This window comes from Sebastes fasciatus, chromosome 23 (genome assembly GCF_043250625.1).
Source record: "Sebastes fasciatus isolate fSebFas1 chromosome 23, fSebFas1.pri, whole genome shotgun sequence".
NCBI lineage: Eukaryota > Metazoa > Chordata > Actinopteri > Perciformes > Sebastidae > Sebastes > Sebastes fasciatus.
In genome coordinates, this window is record NC_133817.1 from 10,078,789 (window position 1) to 10,101,258 (window position 22,470).

Sequence of the window (22,470 nt, forward strand, 5' to 3'; positions counted from 1 at the left end):
AACAGGAAACTTTTCTGGCTTATATTTGCTCTGTATTGCAATAAAAAAAGTCATTTTTTTTCATATTCACTCCACTTCACATGTGTTTAGCTTCTTTATTTTGCTTTTTATTCCGTATTAAAGCTAGTAGCACACTGGTGACTAAGTGGGAAAGTGTTTGGCTTATATTTGCTCTGTATTGCAATAAAAAAGTAATTTTTTTTTTTTTCATATTCACTCCACTTTACATGTATTTAGCCTCTTTATTTTGCTTTTTATGTAGTATTAAAGCTAGTAGCACACTGGTGACTAAGTGGGAAAGTGTTTTTAATGATTCATTTAAACGTTAATCAAATCAGACATTGGGTAGAAGGGCTGTGGAATTAGGCAGTGCCAAATTATGCACAACAATGTCAAAATATCTCATTTGCAGACAAACCTGCATGTTTTTACTCAATTTTAATGCAGAAAGCAGAATAAATGACTTATTTCTGACATGAAATTAGAATCAAAGTGCAGAAAAGCAGTGAATCCTGCACAGAAGCACAAAGTTTAGAGAGAACAGGAGGCTTTTCTGGCTTATATTTGCTCTGTATTGCAATAAAAAAGTCAATTTCTTTTCATATTCACTCCACTTCACATGCATTTAGCTTCTTTATTTTGCATTTTATTCAGTATCAAAGCTAGTAGCACACTGGTGACTAAGTGGGAAAGTGTTTTTAATGATTCATATAAACGTTGATCAAATCAAACAACCAGCAGCCACATCAAAACCCTCCAGCTCTCCTTTAACTTCTCCTCCTTTCATAGAACAGTGTGCTGCTGTGTGTGAGTGTGAGCTGCTGCTGCTGCTGCTGCTGCTGGTGCAGCACAAGCTTTTTTTCTATCTTGATCTGAACTACTAACCAAGTCTTAGAGAGAGATCAAAATTCAATCCCATTCTGAGAAAAAAAAAAAAAAGAAAAAAAAAAAGAGAAATGACGTTATTTGAATATGTGCCCAAAAATCCTTAATGAATAACTTAGGACGAGTAGGAGGCAAAATGCTGCCCCAGCTGTTTCCTGTTGAAAATGTCTGTGTAATGTAGATAAATGTGAGGGATTTTCTCTCTAAATCCGTCTCCTGTTCGCTAAATCTCACTTCTCCAAAAACGAGCCTGCGCAATGGAACAAAGTGGGAATATTGAGATGTGACATTGCCCCTGCATCTCATCCTCTTTTTCTCCACGTTTTTTAATGACTTCAAACAAGTTCCTTTTCGCCGGGCTTTGTCTTGCAGGAGGAGACCCGTGGGGATGTCTAGCGCTCTTTCCTTTCAGTGGCATTTATGTGATGTCTTCAAGGTAACTTACCTGCTTTATATTATCACTTTCACTTGCTCACCATTTTTGCACAGAGCATCCTCAGTTTAAAACTTGTTACAGTTTCATTATTGCTCAGATTTCGAATGCATGGATTCTGATTTCGAATGCATTGATTCTGATTTCGAATGCATGGATTCTGATTTCGAATGCATGGATTCTGATTTTAAATGCATGCGTGTATTCAGATTTTTTTATCCAGTTGGATATCAACTGTCCAGCATGTCTTGATGATTTTTTTTTTTTAACAGATAACAAGAGATTCTCCACCTTCTCTACCTTTTATTTACTTTTTTTTCCTCTTTTTGTGCATGACTTTTCTCTTTCCTCTGGATGGATGGATGAATGGGTTTCTCTTTTTTGCACCAGAAAGTCCTAATGCATGCAGCTCTGCAAACTTTCAGAGTAATTACTGCTGAGTGTGTATTTTTATGAAGTGCTAAATATCTAACCTGAGGCTGCTGGGGGGGTTAAGAGAGAGGAGATGAAATACTTCAGATGGATAGTGTCCTGTGTTTATTCTTTTTATTATGTATATTTGGCTCACTCAGCTTCCTCGGCTGGGTTTGGCTGGAGAGCAGTTTTCCATCTCACAGTTTTGGATCAGAAAAGATTCCTTTTGCATCTCTTATTCTGCTTCTTTTTTTTTTTTTTTTTTTTAAGCACTTCTGGTTTTGTTATGTGCGTAATAATGTGCGTAAAACAGCTGGTTTTGGGCAGAGGAGGGGGGAAACGCTGAAGCCTCATTATAAAGTAATGATTTTTTAATTTAATTGATTAATATGGCTTGATTTTAACTTATGAGGATATATATATAAAGGGCTGTGATGATAAGGAGAAACGTGTGTTTTCTATTTGGATTGGAAGTCAAGTCAAATTTATTTCTATAGCACATTTAAAACAACATATGCTGACCAAAGTGCTTTACAGACATAGGCAGAATAAAAACAGGTCATCAGAGCAGACAACTAAATCTCTCACATCCACAGACAGAGACCAAGATAAAATCCATGAGTAAAAGACTGTTATAATGAGCATTATAAAAGGCCAATTAGTTATTAATTACAATTCAAATACATTCAAAAGCCAAAGAAAAGAGCTGGGTCTTGATCTGTGCTTTGAAAGACTGTGTAGAGGGAGCAGATCTGATGCTGGTCAGACTCCTGTTTGACTTGTTTGACTCTGGCACCAAAGTGCAAGTTTTGGTTTTTAATACATTTTTCCTCCACATCTCCAAAAACCCTGTAAAGTTACCATCTGTGGCCACTTTTTATTTCTTCTTTTTTTTCCTTTTTTTAGCAAGCCTGGAAGTTAAGGAAACAAGCTCACTGGGTTCAATCTTCATGTGGGAAAATGTTTAGTGTTGCCACCACTGATGTGTCACTGAGCAAAGGCACTGAGCCACCAACATGCAGATGTGCTCCAGAGGTGCAATATGAGAGCAGTGACTTTAAAAGTGTGTGACTTCCCTTGAATTGAATGGAATTAAAATGCAAATGTCTGTGTGGTGATGCTCTGTGTATTCGTACTCTTAAATTCGTGAGCCTGGTTTGATAGCTCAGGGCTTATGCCCTTTTCTATCCATAGGCAAGCATTGGAGGGAGGAGATAGGAGATGGAGGAGGAGCCCAGTTGGTGCTGAGGCATCATGGCTCTTGTCCGGCCAGTTGAGGATTTTTTTTTTATTATTCCTTTTCCTCATAACAAAATAAAATAAAATGAAATATGGATAAAACAAAATGGAGAGAAAAATAAATTAAAGAAAGAGAAAAAAAATAAAGAAATAAAGAAAAAATAAATAAACAAATAAATAAATAAATTAACAAATAAAGAAAGAAAGAAAGAAAGAAAGAAAGAAAACTTTAAAAAAAAAACTTTAAAAAAGCCAACATAACTGGGCAAGATCTAAATCATGTAAAATAAATATAAATAGGTAGATAGATAGAAGTAAAAGAATGATGGCTAAAAGGATGGTGTTTAATATGCTGATGGCTAAAAAGATGATGTTTTAAAAGAGAATGATGGATAAAAAAAAGGATGATGTGGTTGTATGTGGTGTGTGGACTGTAACTGGAGTTAAATGTAATCATGGGTTAATATTGGTGGTGGTGGTGGTGGGGTGGGGGTTGATAGAGTATTATGGAGAGGGGTGTTCTGGTGGCCCATTGTCCTTCATGGATTAACTGTGTCCGTCTCTGTGTTTAGCAGCAGTGGAAACCTTAAAGCTGTCCTCTCTCTCTTCCCTGCTGCAGAGTGCGATGTGCTGTATCTCCTGTAGCCACACCCTCTCACTACTGCTGTGCGTCCTCAGCCTGACTCCGACGGCAACAGGGGCTGGCCCAGAGACCCTGTGTGGGGCGGAGCTGGTCGACACATTGCAGTTTGTGTGTGGAGAGAGAGGCTTTTATTTCAGTAAGTGCACCTTTTTATTTATTCATAAAGGTTGGCTGTATCTGTCCCAGAGCTCTCCACCTCCAGCGAGCTCATAAATAAAAAAGCAGGCCAGTTTGACATCTTGTCTTGACTTTCCCCTGCATTAATGTTCCCTTTCTTCCTTCATCTTCTCTTTAAGTTCATCCCGTGCTCCACTCTCACTGATGGACAGGAGCCCAGATTTTTGAAAACTTAAATGAAATAATGTTAATTAACTATATTGTTGGTGGCAAATCGCAGTTTTTTGCCCATGGGCAAAAGGGCTTTAAGTGGAATTTGGCTGACTATCTCAAAGAAAGAGGAGGGGTAGAAGCTAAATGTTGCAGTGAAGTTTTTTCTTTTTTTCCACCAGAGAAGGGAAAGCGACCCAAAGAAAACCCTCCACCAACAATCCAGGATTTAAATCTCAGATTTTTCCATTAAGGGTACAACCCAGCCCAGAACAGCACAGGATATATGGAGCTACCGAGGTTAGGTGCAATGTTCCACCGGCTGCCAGTGGTTCTCAGGACATGTATCCCGATCCTTCTGTCAGAGACGAACAGTGTGACTGTACATTAGCAGTGTAGCTGGCTCAAACGCAACGGAGCTGAGGTTTATAACCTCATTATTCACATTTCTTTGGCCGACGTCCACCAATTAAGCCAATTTGCGTGGAATGTCCCGGAGGAGCGTCGTATCTCTTCTACAATAATTGATTGTCCCTGCGACTCCTGTGCAGCTTTGACATAACAATCCATTATTAATGGTTTGGTTCGGTCCCAAAGTTATGAAAGATTTTTCCACATGTGGTAGACTTTGTCAGCTGCCAATTTCAAAAAGAAAAGAAGATATAAGATTTCTGTGGGAAATCAGCAGCATCTATAGTGTTCTCTTTTCCAGTAATTGATTGCTTTCGCCTCAACCTGAACCTGGAGTGGTTTGTAGATACACCTTCCCGAGAACTTGGTGACTGATGGAAGATTAGGGGCCAGGAGGAAGGGGCCGGTATTTGTATCCCAGCCTCAGTGCCTCAGTACAGCAGAGGGATAAGGGAGTTATAGTGGTAGCCTAAATTAAAGGTGCAGTGTCGAGGATTTGGAGGCATCTAGCGGTGTGGTTGCAGATTGCAACCAACTGAAACTTCTTCTATGTGCCAAGCAAACAAAAACACGATTCCTTTTTTCAGGTGATTATGCACTATAGAAAAGACACTTGCCCTAAGTGCTACATACTGGTCCTTTAATACAAATCTAAAGCCATTACAAGACAAAAATAGACAAGTACATTTTATTGGTAATTTAATAAAGTAGTCTACAGCCATGCTAGCTCTGGGAGACTGTACTGTATTGTACACGGTGGTGCTTTGAGCTAAAGTGCAGTGCCCGTTCGGAACGGGCTGATTGCTTGGCTCCAATGAAGTGCTGATTGCAGCGTTAACGAGAACTGCTCGTTGACTCCAGAGAAGTGAAGAAGAGTGCGGTTGTAGAGTTAGTATATCCAGCATCCAGCAGCAAAACTGAAATGCACTCTTTGAGCCCTGATCTGCCCGCTGCAGACGACATGCTCGTCTCAGTCTGCCGCAGAGTACCGATCACTTCTTTATGTAAAGTTAACTAATATTAAATGAGTCGCATGTCCAAATTGCACCAAATTCGACAAAGAACGCACCAATACACCGCCAAGAGTGAAGAAGATCGGATGAGCGGTTCCCGAGATATGAGAAGGACGTATGTAAGATGCTAACGTGAGCATGCTAACATGCATGTCATTAGTTTTGCAGGTTACTGGTCATAAACCAAAGATGATGATCTGATGATGGCGCTGTAGGAACATTTAAGGGATGACCAAAGTTATTACAATTCATCAAATTTTGTGTGAATCCGTCTAGTAGTTATCAATTTGATTTCACACAAAACCTCATGGTGGCGCCAGAGAAAAATGTCATTAGGATTCATCCTCTGGGGACCATGAATGTCTGTACTAAATTCAATCATCCAATGGTTATAATCCACTGGATTTATAACCATTTTAAAGCCCACTCTGCAGTTTATTCAGGGCTTTAATGATCTATATCCTCCACCCATTTTGTTGGAAACTGCATGTGGTGCTCTTGATTCTTGGCCATTTTTGTGTGATCGTCTTCTCAGTCCAATCCTTAAATGAACCGCCTGTTCACTTCACTCTGTGACCACCTATGTTGGTGTTGTCTAACAGCAAATGATTGCTGGTGTTTGAATAGCCCCTGCAAAGATTTCGTGGGATTTGAGCTGCCGTCCTGAACCTCAGCACTTCACATCTTTGATACTTCTGGAAAGTCCAAATGGCTGTTTTTGAATGGGCTGTTGCTTTTTTCCTGTTTGAACCAAATCATGCTGTTGTGCTGGTTGAATTTTTTTTCTGTTGGTAGTGACTGTGCCTCTGATACCTGCTTCAGCCTTTAACACCTGCTCATGATACCAACAAAGCATCCTTTTACGAGGCAGCTGAATTTGTGCTCCGACATTGTGTTCTTATAACACATGTGATGTGATGGTGATGGCTCTGCTTTGCCTCAGAGGACGTTGAATGATCAAGGAAGCACAGTGTAGCATCCTTTAACCATCCAGTGCTGTCGCCAGACAAAAACATTGATACTGGACAATTCAGCAAAACCCAGGATTACGTTCAATGCCAGTTTTTATTATCCAATGCAAACGTTATAAATGTGTGCATGACAACGTATGGTATGGTTCAACGTATCCTCACACAACGTTTCGTATGATGTCTTACGAAAACCTATTCCTCATTGATCGTGCGTTTTCCTATAAATGTCCAGTAACACATGTCAATGTCTGCACGTAACACCACACATACAGTCCTTTCAAAATAAACTTCCGTCTTCACAGGAAGCAACTTGGTTAGCTTCCGATTGGCTTTAGATTGGCGTTACTTAAGTACGGAAGTTACGTAACAAATAAGTCAACATTTGGGTTAAAATAACTACGGGAGTGGCATTACTTAAGTACGGAAGTTATGTGAACCTAAACCTAACTAAGTAGTTTTGTTGCCAAATCCTAAGATATTAAGCACGTGTTTACTGCGACCGAAAAGGGTGACGCCGAGGGGTTGTTAAGCATGTGTTGGAATAAGTGACGCCGAGGGGTCTGACAAAGCGGCAGTATGTGACGAGTTGGGATGAGAACGTGTTGTGCACCCACGTAATTAGTTCAGTTTTGACCTGTAATACGAATTTTTGCAACGAATAGAATAATAAAACGCATCCAATTTTTATCGGATGACGGATTAAAAAAACGCATAACCCCCCCAACCATAACTATATCCTACATCATTGTTGTTGCCATCCACAGACATTGTAGAAATACTTTAAAACGGTGGCATAGACTGTCCAAAATGTCATTAAACGTAATCCGAAGTTTTTTGCAGAATCATCCAATATCAGCGTTGTGTCTGGAAGTCGTGTCACCATGCACCTTGCTGCTGCTGCTCCCCACCATCCCGCCGCCACATTCCTCCACCCCCTGCATGCAGCTTTTCCAGCACCAGTCAACATCATTCTCTGCATCGGGCCCTTTTTGCGCGGCGTTTGCCAGAGACTTTGTTGGAGAGGCACCAAGCTGCTGCAAAGCTGCGAGTCTTGTTCGTCCAGATGCTGCTGGCAACACCCACATGCTGTGAAGTGGTCGTGACAGCCTGCTCGATTGCCAGTTTTCTGCCAGTTAAGACTTTTTGGTCTTTGGATTCCCTCTGCTGCAGCACTTCGCTTGCATAAATGACCATGTTCTCTTCATGTAGGCTGAGGGACGGTGGAAGATGGTGGGACTACGTGATCAAAAAGAGCTTTTTAGTAAATCATGCATCACATTTAGCATCTATGTGATGCAAGAATCACATCTTTAAGACTACGATTCGTATCTCAGTTTGAAAGTTTGTAAAATGGTCCCAAGCAGCAGTAGCTTAAAGCTGAAATGTTCAAGATGTTGACAAGGTATGAGGGTGTCCAGAGATTGGATGATGTGTGAATGTGACAAAGTGTTGGCTACTGATCGCAGAGTTTTACGACAGCTTTGTAAATGTTTCTCACAGGCTACAGACGTGCAGCACTACTGTCCATATTCATCTCATGAGAAAGTGTTGAATGGAGGCCAATGTAACTCATGAATCCTCATGCAGGATAGACGTCTTAAACAGGAACAGACCTTTTTGTGGTACGGGGAATGTATTTGTCTTTCCCGCATTACCTTACACTGTGCAGTCACTGAACTGCACGGCGTCCATCTATCAATGCCACATTTTCCTGTGTTGAAAAAGAGGTGTATTTCACGAACACTTTTTTTTTTTTCTGAAAAGACGATGAGGTTTGAGCAGCGGGGTGCTGTGCCTTGGAAAATATGCTGTCTTCCTCTGTTTCTCTCGCTCTCTCATATTCTCTCCGTCATTCCTTTTCCTTCTCCTCGCTTTTTTCGGTCGCCACATGCACCAGCGGCTGTTTGCGTAAAAATATCTGGAGAATCCATTTGGGTCCCGTCGTCTATGGCAGCGTAACAGCTTGGCCAAAGGAGGCGAGCTCCTTTCCCTGAACTCTTCCCCTCCAGTCTGGCCGTGTTGAACTTGGCAGCCCTCCGATTGATAATGTGTCCAGAGACGGTGTTGCAACGACTTTCTGTACTCAGAGTGCCAATCCACCTTACGCATGTCACCAAAGTAGCACAGATTTTAAGATTTCCTGCCCTGACAGAAATGCTAAATACTAGCTGGTGGAAATCTTTTTTTTTTTTAGGTAGTGAAACAAACTGCGGTCTATGAAACAGAAAAAAAAAAACCACCACCGTAGTCAGTTTTTCCAATTATTAGCCTGACCTAGAAATCCTCAGTTGTCTTTGTAATGCTTTAGCAGGCAGGACCGCGGGGTGATTTCACAGCGATGTTCATTCCATGAATCAGATCTGTTATGGGAGTTTTTTGGCTAAAGTGTGAGTGCTAAGTGTCTCCCAGTCCTAAGTCACTTCATATTTTATCAGTTCTCGCTCTAAAATATTCACATTTATTCTAGAGCGAGCGTATATATATAATCTTACTGTTGATTTTTGTGACATGAATGATGCGCAAACTCTCTTGAATTACGACAAAATGGAATAATCCCTCATTTGTGGGCCAGTTGTTGGCACACAACGTTCTGCCAAATATGAAACGTGGCCATATTTTTAGGTGTTTTTTTTGGCTTGTATTGATGTGAAGGTGGAAAGGAGATGAGACTTCCTCTTCAGTTTGTCCCTGTCAATTTTATTCAAAGCCACTGGAGCTGGAGAGAGGTACAAACAGCATGTCACATGCATGCACGCGCACATGCACGCACTCAAACACACACATAGCTAGGCCTTGTCCCTCAGCAGCAGGGGATTATGTGGATTACAGGATGATCAGGACACCCCCGCCCCTCCCTTCCTCTGGTTTTATACTGGACCTGGACACACAGCGGAAAGCACTGAGGTCTGAAGAAAGACCTCCTGTGTCCTCTCCATCACTGAGGAAAAAGGTGTCGTTTTCCTATTAAGACGGGAACCAAAACTCTCCGACCCTTCTGTGAATTACTGCTCGGCGGCACAAAGAGGCATCTCATGAAAAGGACAGGCAGGCGTCCTCCAGATTTAGATCTGTACATTAGCTGAAGTTGAGACACGAGGGATTTGAGGACACTCTGGGACTAAACAGTGCTTTACCTTTGAGACTCTTCATCACTTTAATCCAATCACATAATGTCGGACCTCTACAAAGAAAAACGAGGATATATCTAGTTGCATTAGTGCAGAGATCACCGAGGTTCATACCATTTATGGCATCCTTTCTTGTTCACCTTAGGTAGTCTCATAAATTGTCTTTCATTTCACATTCCAGTTGTAAACGAACCAAAGAATCCTGCACACTATTGATCACTCAGCCCGATCTCATGGGAAAGCGTTTGAATGACCAACACGTTGTCATCCCAACTCGTCACGTACCGCCCCTTGGCGTCACTTTCTTTCTGGCATCAAAACCACTGCAGTTAGGTTTAGGAAAGAACTACATGGTTGGGCTTGAAACTACCACGCTTGTATAGTTGTACAGTGAAAATGACACTAAAGTAAACACGGGACACGAACAAACAGCTGATTGTAACATGAAATCGAAACTTAACACACACGACATTACAAGGACATTTCGTGTGAGATCGCATTTTAGCCTTCTTTATGCCTCTTTTCACGTGTCATTTTGTATGCCATGCAACAAAACTATGATAACGGCTGCGGTTAGGTTTAGGCAACATAACAACTTAGTTAGGTTTAGAAAATAACATCATGGTTGTGCTTAAAATAATTACTAAACTTAATAAAATACTTACGGAAACAACGTAACAAAAGTACGGAAAACGCATTACAAACGCCACCACCGTCCAAAAACACCCCTGTGGACACGTGCCATAACTACCCTTATTTCTAACATTCATTAAGTTAAAGAACGTCATACATTTATTAACCCTCTCTCCGCCTCAATGGGATCTTTTCTTTTTTATACAATTCAATAATTTCTGAATTATGTCTTATAATAAATCCATTCTGATCTAAATCTATATTGATAACTCTGTGACCCTTAAATCTAGTGGCAGTGCCTTTGGATAAGATTCTAGTGGTGCAGTAATGTGAGGAACACTTCACTCATGCCATAAACTCTTTGTGGTACCAGTGATAAAGAGGTAGTTTCCAGTACTTTAGCAGCCCTTATAGTCCCTGCCCAGCCGTAAACTGCTTGACACTTCGCAGGAAGAGCAGCGCACAGGCTCCAAGAATCCACTGTTTTTTATTGACCATGACCAAGCTGTAAAACTCAGATGCTTTCTGTGCCACTCTGGAATGGAGGAATCCAGCCATCAGTGCCGCTCCTTGGAGGAATGAACGCTATGTGTGCTGAGGCTGTCAAACACCAAACCAAAAGATGCTAGCTAGAGCGGTGCAGTGGCATCAGATGAAACGCTTAGTCGACACTAAATCTGACAGGTTGAAAACAGTTTGTGCTACTGCATAGTTTTCTGTTAAGGCGCTCCAGTCCAAAGGAATACGCTTTATAGTTTCAAGCACTGGAAAGGTGTTTATGAAAAGTTCGTAGCCTGCTCGAACGGCGGCTTTAGTCAGCTTGGATTCACGGCAGATGCAATTTATTCGCAACGGAACACAAAACAAAAAATATGCCAGAACGTATTAAAATACCCAGAGAAACGTCTAAAACCACTCAGCAGCATAAGGCCGTGTTCAGACAGCACCCTCATTCATTTCAATGAGAGCGCTGGCAAGAAACATCCAAGGTCGTCCAACAAAAAAAATATACCTGGCTTAACTTTGCCAAAATAAAATATGACATCATCTGGCAAGGTGCTGCATCGGTCAATCAAATACATGCATGTTGCACATCATCGGTAGATTAATTTGTAACGTCAATGGAGTATTTGTACCTAGAATGATGCTCACCATGATAACGCTCTAAAGTTGTAAAATCCTTTCTCATATTATTAAAAAACACTGTGCAGCGTTATGGCATCTGATAAGCTTTCAAACTCATGAATGTTATACTCCGACATTCATATCACCGTTATCTCAAAGTAACGCGGCCCCACAACGCAGGCCCTTAAGTACTCTACCGATTTAGCATTGCACTTCTATAACCGTGAAACAGTTGCGGTTATGTTTAGGCAATAAAACTACTTGGTTAGGTTTAGGAAAAACATCATAGTTGGGTTTGAAATAACTACGTAAACTAATTAAACAAAGTAACATAAGTTCACAAACGTCACTAATGTAGCTTTGGGACACGAACACCGGTCTCGACAGCTCGTTCTCATTCCCATGGCGTTCAGTACCACTGCACACGGCACCCTTTAGCGCCGGTATGAAACACACCGGGCGTTCCATTAACTACAATGTAAACCCATCCACGGCAACAGTAAATGCTCCAAGGAAGTGCGCCGGGAGTGTGGTGACGGAGTTTAAAGAGCAAAAAGACACATGGGCGAGGGGAGGTGTATGGGTCCAACAAACACAAGGCTTTCATCCAGGAGGCCGCTGTTTGTGTCCCGTGCGCCACGTTACAATCAGCTGTTCGTTTGTGTGTCATGTTCACAACGTTCAGTGTCATTCTCACTTTACAAACGTAGTAGTTTTAAGCCCAACCATGTATATAGTGGTTATAGTGATGTAAAGGTAACTATAGTGGTTTTGATGGCAACAATAATGTGACGCCAAAGCGTCCGTGACAAAGCGTCCGTTTGTGACGAGTTGGGATGACAACGTGTTGGTCTCGAACTCCCGTCTCCTGGTTGAAAGTCATGTGTTTGTTGGACACATCCATCTCCCCAACCAACCGCCCGCCACTAGCTTGTCTTTCTCAATTTGTATTCTACATCACTAGTGTAGTGTAGCATATTTATGCAAATGCGTTTGCATTACAGTCAGTACAGACTACATAGCGTACACATGACACGCCAATAGCAGCAAAGAAGTTGTTATTGCAGGTGAAATGACTTCCAAATTACCGTCATTCATACGCCAATCGTTGAGACCGGGTGATGAGTATTTGATACTCAAAAGATAGATCTTCGATGGCGTATTCCTGTAAATGAACTTCCTTTAGTTGGGCCAACAGACCCATTGATTCCTTATATATTACTGTAAATGTACAGAAAGTGTATGTGCGTGTGCCAAAAATCAACTCGACATAACTGCCTCGTCATGATGGCTGAAAAACGCTGACACACGCTTTTCTAACCCTGACCTGAAACCCTCCTCCATCACCGTGCGTGATCCCTGAAATCCTCCACCCAGAGTCCATGTCGAAACAGCAGAGGGCCGCGAGGCGGGAAGCACTGGCAGAAAAGGTTGTTTACCCTTATTTGTGTAACAACAGTCACAGAAAACAACTCTTTATGAGGGATTACAGCAGCTATCCGTGGTATTGAAGCATTTAAAACCTTCCAAAGCTTTTAGACCTGATTATTATATGCGTGTTTTTCCCAAACCTGCCCAAGCTGATTATCCTACATGTTACAACCGGTGCCAGCTGATTTTGCTCTCCCTTCCAGCTGTTTGTGCAGCAGGGTTGCAAGCTATTTTCAGAATAATAGCGGATGTTAATTTGTAAGGCTTTATTGGGAGGGATTGAAAAACAGGCCAGGCAACGAGGCACGGCCCCTCTTTTGGCTTTCAGAAGCCATTATATAATCGCCAGCCAGGGCTCAACGTCATATTTCTCTCTTTCTAAATTCCTTGACATCAGGTGTTAATATAGCGGCCAAAGGCTGGTCCCCATGATGCACACCGCAGGGAAGAAAAAGCTTGTTTGTTCAGATGACTGACAAGAAAGAAACACAGCGGAATACCTGGCGATAAAAGGTGAAAAATGCAAATGTAAAAAAGCTAAATTTGTCATCTACATATTTAATTCAACACATCCCCTTTGGCAGTTTGAGATCTGAGTGAATCTGGTTCTTCTGTTCCCTAAATAATGCAGGTGTACAGTGTATTTTTAGCATCATTCATACCTGATGTGCAACATGAAAGCCTCCCTATTGTCCCCCCCCCCTGTTTCCTCCCTCTCATTCACACCTCCATTATGTGCTTTGTGTCTGGGGGTCCGAGGAGAAAGATGCTTCTGTTTCTGAATGAAAGCCGCTCTCTGTCCAGAACAGCATTGTCAGGACAAGGCAGACAGGGAGCAGAAGTTAATGCACTTTGTCAGCACTGGCAGGCTTCTGAGCCAAGAGCTATTAACTCTGAGAGGGAAAGGCATTTCCTCCTTGTAAATGCCATATTAAATTATTATTATTTTATTTGGTAACAGGGAAAAGCCCATCAGCGCTATATTGCTCAAGGTGAGCGGGGAATTGTTAATGGAGAGTCTGCGTTTTTCTAAAGGCCACCAAATAAGGGTGGGTTTTAGGGGGTAAGGGAGTTGAAAAAGGAAGTGAGTATTGGCGTCATGGTAACTTAATGTGGCCACTGAGAGTATCAAACCTTTAAATTACCTCAGTGATAATCTGGACTACAACACACCTCTACTGTTTCTTGGGTGCCACCGTCTTCAGCATCCATGTTCTCCACGGTGCCAAATGAAAATGTGAATGAACGGTGGGGTATAGCCAACGGGGGTGCGGCCTCAAAGTCCGCCTGGGCTGTTCCTGCAGGTTGATGGAGACCCAGAGGGCTCTGTGGTTTGGCCTCGCCGGACGGACCTCTGTGTAAAAGATACCTGGGCCAAAATGGCTGAGCGTGATATTCTCAACGTTTGGGTGACTGCGGCCCCTTTTTTTACAGGGAGGCAGCTGCCAAAACGGGTCCACAGTGTGCAACGTGATACGCTGTAAATTATACACGGAAGAAATCCATGTCATTAAGGCTGTTTGTATCCGAGGTATCAGACCCATGACCTGGCCGTTATCACTGCTTTATTACAAGCACAGTGTCTGGCCACTAGCCACAATTAGTTTGATTAAATCTGCTAACAGATATTAAAAAAAAATGATTTATATAAGTTGAATCGACTGTTCGATAAACCCCTTCCCCCTTAGTTACAGTTGCTACGCATGTCAAGCCTGTCCGTTGTCGCACAGTACATGCAGCTTATGGCCTTTGAACACCAAGTCCGAATTTTTCGTATGCATTTTTTTAATCCGTCATCAAACTGAATTAATTATGTGGATGCAATGGATAGCGCTAGTCCCAAACCAGCTAATGAAAGAATGACAATAGCAAGAAGCTATCATTTAACTGCCTAGACCACAATCACTACTGTCTAGTCTTTCCTACATCCTTTGTTTTGCGACCATCCCCGGTTTCAAGAGCCACAAACATTACATAGGTCGGGGCCGGGTAAATGGGTCTAAAAACACCAGACAATCGCGCAGGAGGCCGCTATTCGCACCCCCTGTGAGTCACGTAACTTCCGCACTTAAGGTACTCCACTTCTGTGACTTAACCCAAATGTCGACTTGTCACGCAACTTCCGTACCTAAGTAACGCCATTTCCACGATCTTTTCCTACACCTAAGTAGTTTTGTCTAAGTTGTTTCCCGTCAAGATGGAAGTTTGTTTGAGAAGACTGTATATACCTAACGAGCAGAAATTGAAACGTGTTCCTGGACATTCGTAGGAAAACGCACAAAAATGAGGAATAACTTTTCGTAGAAAATCATATGAACCGTTTTGGATGATGATGTTTGTTTTTACGTGGCTCTGAGTGGTCAAACAACTCTGACGGATGCGAAAAAACATTGGAAATCCAACGTGTTCCGAAAACTTCAATGACGGACGAAGGTTTCGGAGTGGGTGTGTAAACGTGATTGACACAACATGAGGTCGCATTTATTTTTATACGTGGGACAATTTTGTACGAAAAATAGGCTAAGGACTTGGTGTGCAAAGGCCTTTACAATGATGAGATTTACCGCTGGAAATCTTAGTAACTTTCAAAACAACGAGTCCTTGACTTCAGAAAGAGGAAGACAAAAGTTGTTGGCTGAAAGGACAAATGTTGTTAGATTTTTTCAGCTGTAGATTCAGCAGTAATGACCAGCTATGTTGTCGCCAAAACTAACTCGTCCTCCTGCTTGTTCCTCTCAAACAGGTAAACCAGGCTATGGCCCCAACGCACGGCGGTCACGTGGCATCGTGGACGAGTGCTGCTTCCAAAGCTGTGAGCTGCGGCGCCTGGAGATGTACTGTGCACCTGCCAAGACTAGCAAGGCTGCTCGCTCTGTGCGTGCACAGCGCCACACAGACATGCCGAGAGCACCCAAGGTTAGTACCGCAGGGCACAAAGTGGACAAGGGCACAGAGCGTAGGACAGCACAGCAGCCAGACAAGACAAAAAACAAGAAGGTGAGCCCAGCACTAAACAGATACACTCTAAAAAAAAAAAGATTTACTCATCAAGAAATGTGTAAGATACAAAGAGAATAGGATTTATGTTTTGGTAGCTTCTGTCAGAGCATGCACTCATAATATCCTGAGAATGATATATATCTGTTCATTCAGTATGAAATTACAGCTAGGTTCAAGTTTGCTAGAAGCTTACTGTACAGCAAGACAACTTAAAGTGGCTTCATTTTCCTCCCACAGAGACCTTTACCTGGACATAGTCATTCATCCTTCAAGGTATGCATGCCAGTGGATACTTTTTATTACATTTTATTGTTATTTTTCATTCATTTAGTCATTATAAACCATACGATCTCCACTCTGACATTCTCAAAGAGTTTCAAAAGCAGAGCAACCTTTATTTTGAAATGAGAGACATTCATTTAAACAATCTTTGTTCTGAAATCTTAATCTCTTTGCCAAAGAAAGAAAGAAAGAAAGAAAGAAAGCGTGAGGTCTAAATGCAGACTCTGTTTCATCCTCGAGTTGCCAACCTGCGGGAGAGTGTGATCCTTTTAAAGATTCGACCGTGTGCTTTTTACCCTTCTCTCAAAAAAGAAAACCATTAGCAAGAGAAGGAACTAAGTGGTTTTTGTGGTAGACCCAGTGGCACTCCCGCTCCCCAGGCAGAATCTCCACTCTGCTACTGTACATTATGTGCTGAAATTCTGGCGTCTCACCATAACACACTGACACATGCGAGGTTCCGGAGATGAAGCGAGCATATCACGTTCAGTGTATCTCCGTGTGCAGTGGCGCCGGCAGCCGTAACCCTGTATGCACCGTGCGTACGTTCTTTTTAATGACTTTATTTGTTTTTTTGGAAATGTTTGGATCACACAAGACGGAAACAATTCTACACAGCCACCACTGGAATCTAATTCTACAAATAGTAGAGTACTAATAATATTAGTGTAGCCTAAACTTTATCTGCAACTGTGCAGAATTGCCGGGTTTAGACAGAATGAGTAGACATGCAAAAGTCTGTTTACTATTTGTCGCTGTCCGTTGACGGGGGGTGCTGAATTAATGTTGTATATTGTGAAGAGAGGGAAGGGTCACATGCAACAAACATAAAAATAGAAATCAATCTCTCTCTCTCTCTCTCCTGTTACATGTCTCTAAAATGTGTTTCTCCTTTATTGCAGGAAGTGCATCAGAAAAACTCAAGTCGAGGCAACACGGGGGGCAGAAATTACAGAATGTAGTGACGGAGCGAATGGACAAATGCCCAGCGACTTGGGAAGAGAGAAGGGAGTGGCCTTACCTGGTACCCCTGTGGAATGGTTCACTGTAAAACAAAACAAAGAGGACGCTAACAAAGGTCCGAAAAGCTCTTCAAAATGATTGAAACCGGAGAGCTAAGTGGTGTTTAAGGGTTTGATGAGGGATCTTGTGATTATTTTATACACTGCACCATTCCATATCGGGAGGAATTCCTTGTTAATGCAATGTAACAGACTAGTTTAGCTGCTGAGACACGAACAAGAGCTTATTATACCTCCATGTGTGAGCTGCAGCATCCCCCCATGGCGCCAGGAAAGGTGGGAACGGATCAGCCAATCAGAGAGCGGCGGTGAGAATGAGTGCTCCATCCCGTCCCGGAGGTAAACCCTTTCAGTCCGAGAGTGGATTCATTCACTCCTTTGGTAATACTTTGTCACCTTTTGTCACATATAACAGTTACTACCCCAGTTAAATTATCTTCAGTCTGTTTTCACCACGCATTACTGAGGACTATTTTTTAAAAACAGCTTTAAAGGACAAAGACCAGGTGGTTTTATTATCAGACATTGTTGTAGTTATTTTACCTTGAAGTCAAATCCCTTCTTCTCAGCTGTCTAAGTGGAGTCCCATGAAGGTTTGAGTCCGATCCAAAAATCCCTCTTAAACCTCAGGAAGTGTTGAGAACCTGAGGACTGAGTCGGCAATCCAAAACACTTCTACAACAACAGATCAAGCACCATTAGAGGGGATTTTAAGGAAGGTGGGAAGCACAAAAACAAGAGAAACTAATTAACCAGAAGCTAAATTGGATGAAGTTTTTTTTCATGGTGCTTGTTTGGTTGTCAGAAATGGGTCATCCAGTGGATTCAAAGTACATTTGGCATAAGCCAGTGGAATAAGTCAAATTGCGACAATCGTGGCCAAATCTGTCCAGTCCCCGGTGATCAACATTTGAGTCAGAGCGGAGGTTCAAGGTTAAGCATGAGTTATGAAAGTTTAGTCACGGCAAGTCAACAAGCGTTCTGCGAAAAGTAAAATATTTTTCAATATGTTCCCAAATCTCTTTCAACACCTACATTTCGAAGCCAAAAAAAAAGGAGAGGCTCCAACAATAGTCACCTAGACGGGAAGTTTAACGATCAATTGATCGATCTCGGCCGGTTATATTTTGTTTGTTTTTATCGAGGCCGAGAACTTTGCTACTTCAGTTGTCGCTTGGACTGCATCACCTGCCATCATGGCGAGAGTACAACAAAAACTTGGCAGCATCCGTCGCAAAGTCCACCGGAGAAACATGCAGATTAAACAATTTGGTAAATATTGCAAACCGAAAAAAGTCTTCCTGGAGATACGGCGCACATATAACAGTACACAAACACACATATAAAGCACCCACATAAGAGTTGTGTAACTGTGAGCAAGGGTCAAACACACACACACACACACACACGTTTCATGAAAAGCCAGTTCTGAGAAGTCCTTGCATGAGGACCGACAGTCGCGGCTGTTTGTTCAAGCCTCCATGCGGATTTACAGTCATTTTATCGCACAAACCGCCCAAGACATCTCATCTCTGCCTCTGCCTCCTCTGCCTGTGTATAATCAAACAGTATTCCCATTTATGTTAACCTATGCATTACTATCATTCATTGTACATGATGGTTTCATATAACAAAACTGTATTAAGAATCCTATCCACTGTATAATGGTGCTATTTTGTAGTTTGTTACTTGCAAGAGATGGCTAAGACGGACAGATGGCAGGGCTTACATCGGAGGTCTTCCCTTTTGCACAGCCTTGTGGCCACCATTTTAATAGTGTTTTTATTTGTAAGCTGTTTCAATAAGGTAGTAGTGTAAGCGAGTAAATGTATCTGTGTGAAATCTGTGAATGCATGGAGATATATAAAAAAAAAAAAAAATACCATGTTGTGGTCCCAAGAAGGCAAAATGCTATTTTTTCTACTGTTTTTGAATTATTTTCTCAATATAGATCCCTTATGCCAAATAACTTGACAAAAGTACTGTGAACTGTGATTCTTCCAATTGTATTGAGATTGTTAAAAGTCATGGTGTGCTTTTGTCTGTCCTGAGGTGTGTGTGTACATGCACTTTACTGGAAGCAAAGGTTATTGATTATTAAAAACACTTAACGCGAGACTACGTAACTTTTTGCTGAACAGCGGCCTCTGTGGCTACAAGTGGTAATTACAGGATAATGGCGTATTAGATTTGCCTTCATTTCCCATGATTCTCTAGAGTCAGAAACCATTAATCAATAAGTCCCTCCCCTTCCGGTGGACCCCATGGGACCTTATTTTGGAAAACATATGAACGGTAGTCAACGGCGAGAGACAAATATTATTTTAGTCCCGTTTGAATTGCGCCATGAATCACACATATGATGTTTGTCAATTTAAAAAATAATTTTGCAAGTCAAGAAAGTCGCAGTTTGTCGTATCATTTTGTTTCGGTGAACTTCATCTCTCGTCTCGCACAATATACGTCACCAACACTAACTAGCCAGCTAATTTAGCTATATTCCACGCACAGATGTAACGTTATCTTACCTGATGTGTTTTATCCAGCGACTCCTGGTCTTTTTATCAGCCAGGAAGAGAAAGAATGATCAGAACCCGTTGCTGGTGTGAGTTCATGCCAGTAGGAAAACACACAGGCATCGTAGCTTCAGAGAGAGAGACGTCACTTACATCACTTTTGGGTGTGTCGTCTTTCTAATTACGTATTTTCACAGTCTGATACAACAAACTGAGGCTTTCTTGACTTGCAAAATTAAGTTTTAAATTGACAAACATCATATGTGTGATTCATGGAGCAATTCAAAAGGCATCAAAGAATCTCTCTCCGTTGACTACCTTTCAAAAATGTTCCGAAATAAGGTCCCGTGGTGGTCCACCGGAAGGGGCGGGACTTCGCCTCTCTATTGTCAAGCGAATTTTAAGCAAATTTTTGAAATGTCGCAAAAAATATAAATGCGGATTAAGGCGTGTTTCCATCATCTGGTTTGGAGCGAATAAACTCAGCTGCAGCGTATTTCGGCAGAAGTTATCGCTATAGGCTACGATTTATGCGTTGCTGTAGAAGTAGTAGAGGTTGTGAACCGGAAACAAACTTCTTACTCTTGTACTAGGGCTGGGTATCGTGTACGTAAAATGTTCTGAGATTATCTTTTTTACCCTCTCCAATTAAAAAAATATACAAGAGCCAAATTGTAAGGAATAGATTAAGCAGTTTCAGCTCTAACTTTAGCCACAAACGTACTGCTTGTACTGAAACGTAATTGAGAAAGCAGTTTATGGGAACATAATTTTGTAGGAGACGGGGTCGCCTCAGTACGTTACATAGTCTCCCTTTAAGAATAAACCAGGAGTTTAATTTATTTTGACCAAATCATTTGTTAGCAGCTCTTTGAATTATTTTCACCGATTAATTTAAAAGTGTGTTTTTATCCGTGACGATCAACACAGGAATTTGCAGATGAACTCTGGTGTCTATTCCTTAAAAATTGTATTATCAGTCGATCTGGCGGCTGAAAAAAATAAAAAAAGAAGCTGGTTGTGGAACAACTCTGGTACTCTGATTTTCAGATCTACAGTACAAACCAAAGACTTTTTAATGAGAACAAAGCCTCACTCAGCATTAGTATACCATGAACTAACCAGATGGTTATATATCAATAGATGCCATCCTTGTCTAAACTGCACTGCAGCTACAATACGCTCTTCACACACTGTCTCCGGTACCTGAAATACAGCTTGTAATGTAAGAGATAGCAACGTGAGCCAGACAAAAGTCCCTCTGTGTATCTGGTATATTTGAAGAAAAGCAACTTCAAATCATGCAACGATGAGTCATTCGAACATTTCTGTTTATATAAATAAAAATCAATAAAATGTGGGAGTGAGAGATTCACGACTCCGTGAGGTGTTTAATGAGAAAACGTAACGTAAAAGCTCACTGTCCAAGAAACTGTTTGATTACAGCGCTGTTATTTATGGTGCTCGATTGCCTTCTGTAGAAAAAAAAAATACTGACAAATTGTTCACCATTCCTGCTGAATAAACCACTTGTCAACATCACAGAAACGGCTGCAGAGTCTTTTTTTTTTTCATGCACAGTACTTAAAATAAAATTTTTGTGAATGTATTAAAAAGACAACACTGAAATATCACATTGACGCAAGTATTCAGACCTTTTGCTGTGACACAGGTGCCTCCCATTTCTCCTGATGACCTTCCTACAGTTTGACTGGAGTCCAGCTGTGGTGAATTCGACTGATTGGACCTGATTTGGAAACACCTGTTCACATAAAGGTCTCAGAACTGACCTGCAGAGCTCAGAGACAGGATGGTGTTGAGGCACAGAGCTAGGGAAGGTTACAATGAAATGATATTGTGCTGCATTGAAGGTTCTCAAGAGCACATTGGCCTCTATAGTTAGTAAATGGAACAAGTTTAGAGCAAGCAGGACTCTTCCTAGAGCTGGCAAACTGAGCAGTTGAGGGAGAAGAGCCTTGTTAATAAGAGAGGTGACAAAGAACCCACTCTGGTCAAGCTCTTGTGTGGACAACCATCACTTTAACGCTCAACCAAGTGGGGCATTATGGCAGAGTAGCCAGAGAGAAGCTTCTCCTCAGTAAAAGACACTTGAAAACCGCTTGGAGTTTGCAAAAAAAAACTGTGCAAAGCTTGTTGTGCCTGTCTGAATACTTTAAATGTGTTATTTCAATTGTCTTTTTGATAAATTTGCAAAGAAAATCATCTACAATCCTGTTTTTCTTTGTCATTATGGGGTATTTTGAATGTAAGGGGACATTTATTTAATATGATTTTAATATTAAAAGGGACATACCATGAGAAACCTTTTCTGTGCTTATGCACATCATGGATGTATAAAGAGAACAGCGTTGGAGACGGACTCCCGTTCATTCCTATGAAAGTTGCTTAGTGGTGCATGAAGCCAACATGGCCCGACTTCCAAGAGATAAATTACCTGGATCATCCGGCGATCTTCTTCATCCATTGGGCCCATAGAGCAGGCGCACTAGCGTTTCCTTTAACTCCGCCTCCCAGCCCGCGGTCTAGCCTCGGTCTGGGTCTCATTCACATGAACGAAGGAAGGAAAATAACTCTGGATTCAGCTATTAGTGCGTTTTACAAGCAAAGGAGTATGTTTTATTTTTACTTTCTCTGAATATTGCATATTCTTAATACTGTGAACCTTTGCAAATCCCCTCCACTTGATACGAAACCATGGTTATGAAACCTTACGACAGTTTCCATTGAACAGAGGCAAGTTCGTCCCAAAGCTTACCGCTGTATTTCTACCCTACACCTTAAAGAAGGTGCTTCATTCAGCTGTGAGTGTGACTACAAACGGTAAACCTTTGTAAAGGTGCACCATATTTTTCTCACAAGCCAATGAGAGCAGACTGGGCTTCTTAAAGAGACAGGCGCTAAAACAGAGCGTTTCAGACAGAGGGTGATTACAGGTACATTCAGACAGACAGTTTCTGAACATTAAAGCGTGTAAAC

General features: G+C 41.6%; 1 protein-coding gene across 1 annotated transcript; it reads left to right on the top strand.

Annotated features, from left to right (window-relative positions):
* Positions 1-1,025: 1,025 nt before the first annotated feature.
* On the top strand, positions 1,026-21,021 carry igf1 (insulin-like growth factor 1). The gene is made up of 5 exons (XM_074625083.1): positions 1,026-1,321; positions 3,591-3,750; positions 15,397-15,650; positions 15,891-15,926; positions 16,838-21,021. The coding sequence occupies exons 1-5, from the start codon at positions 1,274-1,276 to the stop codon at positions 16,895-16,897; spliced, it is 558 nt and encodes a 185-aa protein (XP_074481184.1). The 5' UTR covers positions 1,026-1,273; the 3' UTR covers positions 16,898-21,021.
* The last annotated feature ends 1,449 nt before the right edge of the window (positions 21,022-22,470 follow it).

Coding starts and splice junctions, on each gene's coding strand:
- igf1 (XM_074625083.1), top strand. CDS start 1,274: ATGTCTAGCGCTCTTTCCTTTCAGTGGCATTTATGTGATGTCTTCAAG. Junction 1,322..3,590: donor ATTTATGTGATGTCTTCAAG/GTAACTTACCTG, acceptor TCCCTGCTGCAG/AGTGCGATGTGCTGTATCTC. Junction 15,927..16,837: donor ATAGTCATTCATCCTTCAAG/GTATGCATGCCA, acceptor CCTTTATTGCAG/GAAGTGCATCAGAAAAACTC.